General features: G+C 38.5%; 1 protein-coding gene across 1 annotated transcript in view; it reads right to left on the reverse strand.

Annotated features, from left to right (window-relative positions):
* Window positions 1-445: 445 nt before the first annotated feature.
* oprl1 (opiate receptor-like 1) overlaps window positions 446-13,230 on the reverse strand; it is a 61,621-nt gene continuing 48,836 nt past the window's right edge. Inside the window, exon 6 of the mRNA XM_058643454.1 lies at window positions 446-6,326. Within this exon, the coding sequence (XP_058499437.1) occupies window positions 5,779-6,326 (548 nt within the window). The 3' untranslated portion in view covers window positions 446-5,778. The remainder of the gene's footprint in view (window positions 6,327-13,230) is intronic.

A 13,230-nucleotide genomic window follows, 5' to 3' on the forward strand; every position in this document is an offset into this window, starting at 1 on the left:
GACAGCTAAATTTCAGTATGCTAGTTCAGTTTCTCTTCCCATATATTAATTAACAGGATTAGTCTTCAAATCATGGCTTCAGTGGACCTTCATTAAAATTGTTTACACCAAGGTTGTCCAGACATGTCAGAATGTGTAAGAATGTATTCAAAATTAATCTTACTCTGTTGGCTAAATCTTCAGCAAATGAGCAGGCTAGGGTTAGCAAGCAAATGTGTTAATCAAGCTTTGTTGAAACTAACTCCCCCCCCCTTATATTTCATCAAGGACTTAAAATTGTTCTTAAAATTGATAATTTGTAGCCGTTTGACATCATAAATATAATGGTACATTTTAGCTATGGGCCAAGTTTAATGGACATTAGCAAGTGGTTTCCGCTATCGTGTAGAATTCTGACAGTCAAGTGAAGAACACAGTGAGTTTTGCATGGCCATCATTTATTTATTTATTTATTTAATATGCAGCAAAAAATATACAATTTAAAAGTCAAGCTCCAGCAAAAACGTCTCTATGCTTTGACAACAAGCCAGCTAGCATGGTAGCTTCAGTCTGCAATCTGCAGAGCAGCTACAAGTACAGTAAGTTTATGTCGCTACAGCTGGAGTCATGTGATACAAACAGTTCTGTCACCTTACCACATCTACAACCAATATCACGTCTGATGTCTGGGTAGCATCAGGTCATATTAGAAATTATTTTACAACATTTTAGGCACCTAGCTGAAACTTGTCTTTTGGGTCTTGTGATCACTGCGATATTTTGTGAATTGATTTGTGTTTGGAAAATAAACGTGAGTCTAGGTCGAACAGTTTGGGTACTGTAATTGTTAAATTCTCCAGCCTTAAGAACTGTTTCACGTCATGACTCAGACAGTAAGCAAAATGCAGTCCACAAGTTATACAAAGCAAAGGAAATAAAGAAAGAAAATGGCTTTTTTCACATTTGATTGCAATAACACTAATAATAATAACAACATCAACACTGTATGCTTTTTTTATTCCTAAATTTGGATTTCCAACAGATTTTTAAATGACATTCATGTGGTCTGTAAAATGTTAACAAATGATAGGAATCTCCCCTCACTTGGATGCAGGGAGATAATAAGTTGTACCATTAAAGTTGGCAAGAAAGTGCCTTTTTTATACATCAATAATAACAAGAGAAAGAGGTAAAACATGACGTAAATTATGATCAGAACCATACTGTATACTTTTACATGTGTAATATTCAAACAGGATATCTGTACAGAGCTGATGGACAATATGGTTATACAAACTCTGCATTGTTCAACTGAGGGGTTTTGCTCTTTTTTTGGAGTCCTCTTTACACAGTCCTGTGCTACAAAAACACAGAACAGTTAAACACAGTGACACTTAAGCACAAAGAGCCTCACAGCTGCGTTATAGAATGTGTAGAATGTTTTCATAAAGATGAATCATATCAAAGCCAATGTCAATGATTCATTGATGTTCTGGCCATATTCTGATCAGTATTCATACTCTATCTCAGAACAGAAGAGACAGACTTCATCACTCAGGAAACTAGAGGTCCCTGTTTCTTCATATCCCCTCCCTTCATAATTTGGGGATTTTCATGAATATTCCAGGAAAAAAATGGAAAGATATGAAACTGAATCTGAGTGCATTTTTTTTTAATGATTAGATTAGTTTCACCAGAGAATGAGTCTTAGTAGCAGGTTCATTGCAAACATTGCAAACTGGACTTTAGCCTTTTCATATTTCAGCCAATCTGACATTATCATTAATTCAGAAACTGAATCGGCAGACAGTGAAATTAAATGTAATATTAAAACCAATGAGTGTTGGACCACTCAGCTGTAGAAACTGGTCATATTGATGTTTAGCGAAATGGATGCCATCAGGTAGGCTACTATGCAGCGTTTGTGCAATAATGTTGCACCATCATTTTAGCTGGTGTGATTTGCATAACCCTAATAAAAAAAATGAATACTGGGCTCCTTTGGGAAACTTGTTTGGCGTAGACTTCAGTTTTTATGTGACCAATCCAACAAACATATAGAGAAATGCCATGGAATCCAGTCACATTGTTAGTGTCATACATTTAAAGCTGAGAGTAGTGATTCCCCTGCCACTCAACCTAAACTAGTGACTCTTAGTAGAAGATTCACTGTTGTTCTCAGTGAGAAATTTGAAAATCACACAGTGTGATGGTGTGCTGCTCACGGAGGATCACTTTAAAATTGCTAAAAATGTTATTAGAGAAATTCGATAATCATACAAATGCTGGGTTCCCAAAAGCACAACATTAAGTAAGCGATCATTTTCTGAGTACACCACAGAGTGTTGTAAGGCTATACAACAACCAATTATCACAGGCAAAATACTTTTTTTTTTGTAGTAATTGTTTTTTTTTTTCCACATCTTTAAAAGCCAACAGATTTAATTACACCAGATTTAGCTGACATGCTAGCAAGTGTTAACCAGTAATAACATTAACCAAAAGAAAGCTAGTTAAAAAAATAATCTGGCCTGATGAGTTCTCTTCTCAGAGGCTTTATGAATACAGCTCAGTAAAGCACAAGTAAAAACATTTTTTTCTACCACCGAAGAGCGAGTTTCAGTAACAGACTTCACTTGATATTTAAGGCAATGTTATTTCATTTCATAGAATTGTTCCTCTCAAACAAAAGAAGACAACACAAAATGATTTCTATGTGCTGCAAAGAGGAGCTGCAGGTCAACATTCATTTTTTTTTTTCAAAACAAAAATATACTATACAAAAGCAATACAGCAACAAGCCATAAACATATGGAATCAACTTGCTCTCCTGAAACTGAAACTGTTAATGGGGAAAAAGAAGGAGGGGAAAAAAAAGATATAAATATAAACTTACAAGTACAGAGAGCTTCAACAAGTGAACCATGAAAGTAACAGCAAGCGACAAAACTACTGGAAATAAAGGGGATACCAACCATGAAACAGAAGCCACGTGATATTTCTTCAGGCCTGGACAGTTTTCCCACAAACTACTGTAAACCAACAGAGCAATGGGAATATCCCAAGTGTGACAGTGTGTTATTACATGAATGATATCAAAACTAAACTAAAATTTAACAATATTTGTTTTAAAGTTAGACCCAGAAACAGCTCAAAGGGATTTACAAATATAATTTAGCTAATGAATTGTAAAATTAAATGAAATCTGCCTTCATACAACTGAGTTATGGACTCACTTTATGAAGTATTTTCATAGTATACAGTTTTGTCTGCCAGTGAACATGTAAACAAACATTAGGCTTTTTGGTACCTGTCACAGTTTTGGTCATCACAGTATCAGCCATTACAAAAGCTACTACACATATATCTGGAGCTAAGTACAAACCTAATTTAAAACTGTATAACACAAATTTAAATCAATCAAGAACAGATGTTGTCATCATAATCTATGGTCCATGACATGATTTCATCTACTTTTTCAATATTTGTTATATTTTTGTCAGTTAAAGTGCCAAATAGGTGTCTTCACTGTGAACACTGACGTCACCATAGTTCCCAAAGCTGTCCAGGCCAGTGAGAATACTCTGAGGGATTTCTGTTCCAGGGCTGATTTCCACTTCATCACAGAGAAAGAGACAGAGAAAGAGAAAGAAAAAGAGAGATAGAGCCCCTTTGTCCCTTGGAGTGGGGTCAGACCATTGCTTTGACCCCTTCCTCCTGCTTTGCGTCTGTGGTGCTATTGGTCAAAATAACTCCACTGTTAACACCCCAACCCAAACCCCGCCAAATGTATAGGTTCCCACCTAAAAATATCTCAAACCCACTACTAACAAAACTCCAACCTTGATCTCGACCCAAAACCCAATCAGTGTCACCTTGGATTCCCAACAACTGATCAACTGCTATACATCTGAGAAAACTACTAAAGTTCATGATGTATTTACAATGGTATGTATCACTAAGAACTAGATATTTTACTAACAACCCTTGTTTTAACATGTGTCTGTAATATCAGAAACTAAAATGTATTTTATAGATTGGTCAATCAGAGACAGAGCGTTGGTTGTTGGCCACTTGTCAGTAGAGTCCCTGATCGGGGTTGCCAATCAGGAACTACATTGAAATTAGAACCACACACACATTGATGAGCATTTACGAGCTTGATTAAACATAACAGTGGGTCTGCTTACACAAATGACGTATGAGTTATTTTCCACATGTCAGTCTCACTTATTTCCTTTATTTAGGTAACTGCAGTATAGTGTTGGCTCAGGCCAGCTTTATCGCTGAAAAGCATACCCATATCCATACACATTACCCAAAACCTTTTGGGTAATGTGTATGTTTTGGTTAGTTTTAAAACATATATTGTTTTGAAAGGTTCTCCAAAGGATGTTGTGTTCAGTTATGACATAATGTCTATGATCTTTTAGTCTAAGAAGCCCAAAGGAATGACCTATAATCACATCATGACGTGTCAAACTACGCATTTATGGTGATTTATAAGACATCTTATGTTGCCTAAGGTACAGGTACAGTTACCGATAAATACCAGCTAATTTTGGACCCACCAGAAATAGGCACTGTCACAGCAAGAAGAGGAGCAGGGTAAACTACCAGGCTTTGCCCACAAACTGAGTTCTTTTGTTTGATTTTTTTCCCCCCAGGTTACAATCTATCCAGTACCCTGCCCCCCACACCAAACTCTAAATTTCAAAACCAAAGTCAAAAACTCTATGAAAATCGTTTTTAGTACAGGATTCCATTGAGAAATGTTGCTCCCATGAAAAATAACATTCATATGACCTGTTTTGGGTCAGCAGACACAGTTTAAGAAATACTATTTGAGGAGTAGCTTGTTGCACATTTTTCGTTTTCCTTTTTTTTTTTTTAATATCACATTATATTTTGTGCACCTATTTTAGTCATTAAAGAGGCTCAGCTGCAAAGTACCATTTTAAAGAGCCCATCACAATACAGACCACACAGTATTTGTCCACTGCCTCCAACCACTGTTGATGGAAACTTTTTCAGACCAAAACATTGACTGTTAAATATACAATACAAGGTAGTGACACTGTTGATCATCCACTTCAGGAAAGCTTAACTCTTGGCAGCTCTGTAGTCTGTATTCAATACCACCCCATAGCAACAATCCATACTTCCAACTTTGTTTTTAGTCTTTATACAAGTGCCTTCATGACAGATGATGGTCTTAGAAATTTGGTATCAGTGGGTCCTTCAAATGATCCCCGTCTATTTCTATATGTCTCGCTCTAACCCCTGCTTTGTTATACTGTACCTGAGCAGAGTCAGGCATTTTTTTGAAGTTGGTTAGAAGGCCAAGTCAGCAGATCCAGAGTCTGTTCAAGAGGCTCTTTTTTTTTTTAGGGCTGCTGGAAATTTCAGAAATGCTGTTTTGTGTTAACACCTACCAAAAGACAACTTGATCCATAAGCCTCCACTTCAGTGGATTTTAATAGATTTCGGGTCCACAGTGGCTTTAGCTGATTTTATAACTGGAACTATATTGTATCCTACCCAAACCCTTCCTTCAACAGTAAGTTTCCTCCATATATTAGCACCCTAGGGAAACTATTCCTAAATTCTTTTCCTTTCGATCCCATCCTCCTCATCTCCCTCCCCCCCGCCCCAGGCGAGTCTTCTGGTTGGCGGACGGGGGGGCTCGTGCCGCTAGAGAGCTGTAATTTGAGTTAATTCTGTGTTAGAGTTTCCTGTCCCCTGGTTTTCACCCCTCTGTGAGGGGTCTACCCCCACCAAGGGGAGCTCCACGCCTAGTCATGCGGGGTTAGGCTTCCCTCCACCATGCCCCCCGCCATCCCCAGTCTTGTAACTGTAGGCTGCTGCCACCTCCCTGGCAATGCTCCTCATCCTGCCTGACTGCTGGGTGTCAAGATGGAAGGGTGATGGGTGGCAGAATTCACGGAAGCAGCGCTTGAAGTTTTCATCCAGGAATGCGTAGAGCACAGGATTCAAGCTGCTGTTGACATAACCCAGGGCTATGCAGAAATGCATCAGGACCAGCGTGAACAAGCTACTCAAGTTGAAGCCCAACGACTGAGCCAGGACCATGATCTGGATGGGCGTCCAACAGACGACGAATGCTGCCACCACCACTAGGACCATCCTGGTGATACGTCGCAGGTTGCGGTCCTTCTCCTTGGAGCCAGACAGGATGCGAACACTGCGTAGGCGCTTGACCATCAAACTGTAGCAGATGCTGATTATAGCCACAGGGATGAGGAAGGAGAAGAGGAAGACGCATGTGCCAAATACAGGATCCCAGTGACTCCTTGGTTCAGGTAAAACCACGATACACTCAACACCTAGATGTATTTAAAAAGAAGCAGAAGAGAAGAAAAGAACTGAATAAGTTGGAAGAGCAAAGTCCCCAGAAGAAAATACAGCACCAAGATGTTTTACCTGAACTTTAAAACTGAAAGACTGATACTTAACAATGTCATGATATGATCGATTTCATATCACAGCTGTTTTTTTAAGCCACATGCACTGGGAGAACTTAAACTGTTCTGTGAGCTCTGATGAGTTAACCCTTGATGACTTGCTTATTAGCTGTAGTATTAAGGAAAAAAAAGCCAATAATAAATATTGTTTTTGCACTGCAGACAAACACAAATGATTTATTATTCGTTATAATTATGCAATTAAACTGGGATAAACTCTACTTATATTACAAGGACCAGAGTGAAGGTTATTTGAATACTATTTAATTTATTAAAATGCAAATCACATGCAGATTAAGCAATGATGCTAATAACAGAGGACAGGCATAGAGATCCGAAAGAAGGAAAGAAAAACCACCGGCATCTATTTCTGCAACATGATGACAAAAGTACAAAGTAGAGAAAGTATGAAAGAATAAATGAACAGTGACAGGGAAGTCAGGCAGACTGGGTCTAACTATAACACAGTTAGCAGCTGAAGCAGGAGAGCTTGGTAGGAGAAAGCAAGATAAATGTCTTTGGACCTGTGGAGATTCATGTATTGACAAGTTAAATACCATGAATGAAAAATGAGACTCATTTAGTTATTAGTGAAGCAGGTGGACAGCTTTAAATCATGAAAAAATAATGATTCATGCTGGAGGAGAGACGGACACAGAGTTAAGTTAGATGAACAGCCATGACAAAACGTTTCCAGTCCAATATTTGGTCATTTACCAATGTCTTTCCATCTTAATCACAATCTGAAACAGCATCCAAGTCTCCCTTAAAGGATAATCTCTACCCGAATGAAAATCAGTTGTTGGGTTTGAGCACTGGAGGAAAAAATTCCTTTAAACATACATGAGGCAAGACATGATTAATTCTGATGTTTATTGATGGGGTTTGCAATAGAATAAAAACAGCTGAATCTGTGGCTTTAAAATAAACAAGAGAATCGCAAATTATTTCATGAGACGACATCACCTCCAATGTGTATATTGTGGTTTAAATGTGATGTAATGATTTTATGTTTAATGTTGAATAAGTCTGAAGGATTGTGTAGTCATGTGGCTTGATACAATTTGGGAACAGTGTACAGCAGCAGTTTGAAGCCAGTCTGGTGAAACAACAGCATGGTCTGAGCCTGGTAGATCACCAAGAGAACATTTTCTGTGGATTCTAATATTTTAACGTCACATACGTCTGTCAAAATTCGAAACAATGACAGATTATATTACAGAGTAAAGCTGATCTCTTCCTGCCATTAAACTGATTTAAATAGTTAATACTGAAAATATAAAGTTCTTCAAATAAAAGAGCCGCCTCTTTGTTCCCTGTGTTTAAAAAAAGTATAATTTTAGCAACATTTTTACACAATTTTCTAATTGTGTCATTGACAATTGAACCACATTTTCTGACTATTAAATACATCAAATACAGTGCTACAAAATCAATTATACGCACACTGTGCTTGCACTCAAGGCTCCACACAGACACACAGTGGGGAATAAACAGTATACATATTTACAGTAAAGCCAGATCAAACGGATGGGAAAAGCGACATTATAAAAAGATGATCTATAATTCCATTTGGTGGATGCTTTTATCTGATACATCGTGCAGAGCTGTGGGTGCATTCGATTTATAGTGTGTGGGTGTCCCCAGTAAAAATGGAGGCTGTAGCCCTGGATCCATTACTGCCACGCTCCATTGATTGATCAAAAACACAGTTACATTCTGTGTGTGAGGACAGGGCGGGTAATAACCTACTTGACAGGGTTGTGAAATTTATGAGTTTTATAAAAATTGCGATAGATGTGCATATGTTCCCCTGAGAGAGAGAGAGAGCGAGAGAGAGAGACAGTTGTAGAGATGAACCACCACGCTTTAAACCCAAACAAATGCTATAATGGTGTTAATCCTTGCAGGGAAATAATCCTTCTTTGTGGAGGGTCAGAGGGTTAGTGGTGCGCCTATGAAAACAACAGTGCTGCTCAATTTTTTCAGTTTCTATCTCTTCGTGTGTAATAAACATTACATTAGCAGCGATAGAGGCAGAAGCAGAGAGATCTCTTCTGTAACCGTCCAAGTTAATCCATCCACTGACACCATGGACAGTTCACCAGTCCAGCACAGGGCCACATAGAAACAAACAACCACTGACTCTCACACTCACACTTACACTTACAGTCAATTTAGAATGACCAATTTGCCTAATCCCCAAACCTGCATGTCTTTGGACTGTGGAAGAAAACCACAGAACATAGAGTAAACCCTCGCACACACGTGGAGAACATGCAAACTCCATGCAGGAAGGCCCTTGTTCCGGCCAGGTCGCTGCCATTGTCTTCTTGCTGCAAAGGCAAGAGAGCTGCCGTCCAAGTTAATGTCCTCTCATATTGATTATTGTAACTCTCTCCTCATTGTTCTACCCCTCACTCTCCTCCATAGATTGGTCCAGACTGTAGCTGATTAAATTAAAGGCGACATAGAATGCTTGTATCACACATATATGTTAGTTATGGAGGTCTACTTACATATATTAACTTGTTTTCATGGTTAAAAACCTCCTAATCACTGCAAACGAGCCGATCAAAAAATCTCCTCACTGACGCTCTCGTCAGCCGCGCTGTTTCAGACCAAAACCACACCCCCAGAACCAGGACTGTGTTGTGATTGGCCAGCCAACAAGAGCTTTCCTACTGTACTGTGATTGGCCAGGTACCTGGAAGTGACGTAATAGATAGGCCAGCTCTCAGATACACAGCTCCCCCTCTGGCACGGTGGATGCTCTGCATCTCAGCAGCTACAACGAGAGTAGTTGCGGTCTTCTGCGGTTGAATGTACGCAACCGGATGTGCCCGGACTAGTGCCCGCACCGGGAGGCGCTACGGTGGTGAGAGGAGTGGTGAGGATTTCTGATGACGACATCAAACTACGGAAGTGGCGATCCGCTTCGCAGAGCCCAGGAAAACAATACAACACTATTTTCTCAGCAGTGGCTGAACTGTTTGTTCTGAAGCTTTAGGGTTTCATAAACGAGGTAATGACGCAGATACACACACAAACGCAGCGTTAATTGGAGCTTCCGGTCTATGTGGGCTTTAACAGTAGAACCCCTTCTATGACTCACAACACCACAGTCCTGAAATAACTGCACAGGCTCTAGGTGAAATGTTGCATTGACTATAGACGTCTTTTTTATAAACGTGCACCACTATACCTCTCCAATCTTACTTCAACACTTACCACCCTGCACATATTGTCCACACTTCCTCCTGCGTCCTCCTCACAATGGCTTCCAGAGCCTTTATAACCTCTCAGCTGCATAACTAACTATTGTTATTACATTGTTGTATTTAGGAGGTTGAGTTTACCACTTCAATTACTATTAAAATACAACTAATTTAAAATGTATTCAGCTAGAGGGTTCTGTTCAAAAAGAATATAACATACACCTACACTACATTTCTTTTCACGCTTTAATAAAAATGACTGCGTTGTCGGTGGCAAACAGCCTTCCTTCATACATTTATATCTGTCAAATAATTGAATACAGTCTTCTTCCCCTCTGCCATCATGGCTGTCACTCACTGCTCCACACCACTGAGTCATGTGGCAACACCACAACAACAACAACAACAACACATAGCAGAGCAGGGGAGGAGAAGAACGGAGCGGTGTTTGCACTCTCTGATGAATTCAGAAAAATGTAGTGAACGTAAATAAGAGAAAAGAAAACTTGAGTATTGATTCGCGACTTTTACTTCCCCCTGTTTCCATAAAACAAGTACTGTCATATTTTCAAACCACGTTATGGGCAATAAACACAGATTTATTCTCTCCATTAACTTTGGTGCATAATGTTTACAGGGAAATATTGTCACTGCAGGTCTATGATAAGATGCAAACTTCTACTGCATTAAATGTAGTCATTGTATATTCCGACTGCGTACCACGACTTTAAAACTTCAACGTTCTATTACCTAATAAAGTAATGATTCACGCATTCATACATTAAGGTCATTTCAAAGGACGTTCGTAAGGGCTAACATTCGTGAGAGAGCATGGGTGTGTTTGCTGTGATTCAGGCTCTGTGCAAGAATTTTCATGCATGGAAGCGGTCTGTGTAATTTATGGTAAAGGAGAAAGCGCTGGGAAAAAGGATGAGCACATAAAAGTTATAGCCGGTACAATGACTTATGTCTAACAGTCGGCCGCCTCCTCAGTCACATTGACTGCCTGTACAACTTATTTCAGTTCTTTCTTCCTTTTAGATCCATTTATTGTAATCTAATTGTTCTTTTAAAACCATCTAATATTTTGCTCTTACTGCTTCCAGTAGTCGCATTCCCCATGTCATACATATATGACTAGGAATGTGTGCTCCATTCCAGCCTCCATTTCACAGTTGATGCTTCTCTACTCTTTTCGTCCCCCTTCATTTAACACTTCTTTCCTGTCTATTGCATTTGTCTGCCTCTTCTTTTTTATTATTCTTTGCTTCCAGCTTGGACTGCCTGTCATCTCTGGTTCTGGTTGGAGCTATTCTTCCCTCTTTTGATTCATTTTACTTTAAGCCTTATCTATCGGCTTTTCTCTGCCCTTTTACATTTTACGCCTACGCTCAATTCTTTATGAAAGTACATTCGTTTTTTGCTAATAACTTTTCCACCTGCCACATCCCCTGGAAGCAGATGTTAAATGAACGAAAAGGTTAATATAAGGTTCTGATAAACTATTATTTTCTTTCCAAATCAAAAATACTCAAACTATATGTACTGTATGACCAATTCATTCAATATAACCTGTTCATTTTGGGCACAACTTGTATCTTATACCTCTACGGTTTATAAATCATGTGAATAACAGTAAAGTTACAAGTTTGATAAGTGACACAAAATAAATATTTATCTAAGAGACATATTGTGAGATAAGAAAAGGAAAACAATTGTTGTTATAACTCCGATTTATACTTATGTGTGGAGAAGATACCTCTTTTTATTTTTTAAGGAAAAAATACAAAGACATATTTTCATATTTCTATTTTTAATTGGTTTTATTGCTTTTTAAATCCCAATTTTATATTTGTCACTTGTCTACCTCTGACCTTGCAGCAATATGATTTAATTTCCCCAGTGTGCGATCAATAAAATCAAATCTAATCTAATGACACTAGCAATGCTTTTACGACGACATCTTTTCATTTAATCTATGATATTCTTTATTATTTCTCCTCTTACTAATTCACTGTTTTTACTATTTATTCTTGGACAAAAAAGAACTCTCTCTCTACTAACGGTACACTGCTCTCTTTTCTCGTCTTCACTCATCATTATGTTCTTTATTGGCTTTTCTTCACCTTCCATTTACTGGTAGAGAACAATAACCTTGTCCTTACAGTGATTGGATTCTGCCGACTCCCGAAAACCTTAACCCCCAAAACACCACCTCAGCCGTCGAGTCCCAACATCCCAATGCAACTTTTACCACCAGTAGATTCATAATGTGTTTCACTTTGCTGACGATGTCAAATGCAGCAATATGATCATATAATCCCACCACTGTAGTGATTTGTGATTACATTTCCTTCTCAGCGGCTCATTCATTTGAATTTGGTTACTGATAACTTTAATTGCATGGGTTACTGATAAAGCAGTGGCACATAAAATGAAATCATGTCAAATTTCATTACCTGACTTTGCTAATGAGGATTCTTGTCGATCCTTAAAGTACACAGAAATTAACTCCTGAACCCTCAGTTGAGTGAAAACAACACCAGAGTTAGGATGGATCTAATCTGAAGGATACCCCATCAGCGACTTACATATTTTGAACCGTCATCATAATGTTGTTTTCAGTTGAACCCCATATTTTTGATTCATTTAATTGACAACTAAATGAACTATAAATGAAATATGCTGCACTCACACTGCCGGCAGTTTGACATTGTACAATAATAATAATACAATTATCATAACTGAGCAATTATATGAGGAATGCAGGTCATGTCAATAATAATAACACATTGATAATGCCACGTGCTCCCGCACATTTTTATTAGACTAAAAATTTCAGCCCATTTGACCTGAAACCCATTTGAAAATAAATAAAAAAAGAAACCACTCCCCATGCATGACGGGTGAGAGGCCACCAATAATTTATATCAGAGTATGTTTCATGTAAATGCAACAGTGTTTGTGACTGAAAGCTTACTTCCTGTTGCCAATACAGGTTATCAACGTGGAAAAATTGGCCCTAAAAACAAAAGGATGAAAAAGAATAGAGAATAAAGTTTGGGTGGAAGCTGCTGTGTGATATTCCTGCAAACATACTTTTAGACGTTAAAATTGGTTGCTGTGGTAACCCATATACAGATCAAAGGGAGGTGAGGACTATGATTCCTGCAAGATTCATTGGTTCAACCTGATGTGGAGTGAAAATGATGATGATGAAAAAGAATTTGAGCACTGAGCTGCTTCATGGTTTATTGCTCACCTTACTGGACCTTACTGCACATTATGTGAAGTTGAAGCTACCCACTACAATGTCTCTGCTACTCTAATGACATTATAATAAACGCTGTTTTTTTTTTTTTTATTGGCTCCATGTAGAGTAATGAAAACATGACACCCAGGTGAATGGGATCATTTTGCCAACTACTCTTTTATTTTGACAGTCTAGTCTGTCCCAGTCTGTACCTTCCCCAGTCTCATGATGGCACATTATACTTGAATGGTGCCATTCAAGCAATAACGTAAAATGATTGTGTTACATCGTGTGT

This window comes from Solea solea, chromosome 11 (assembly GCF_958295425.1).
Source record: "Solea solea chromosome 11, fSolSol10.1, whole genome shotgun sequence".
Classification (NCBI taxonomy): domain Eukaryota; kingdom Metazoa; phylum Chordata; class Actinopteri; order Pleuronectiformes; family Soleidae; genus Solea; species Solea solea.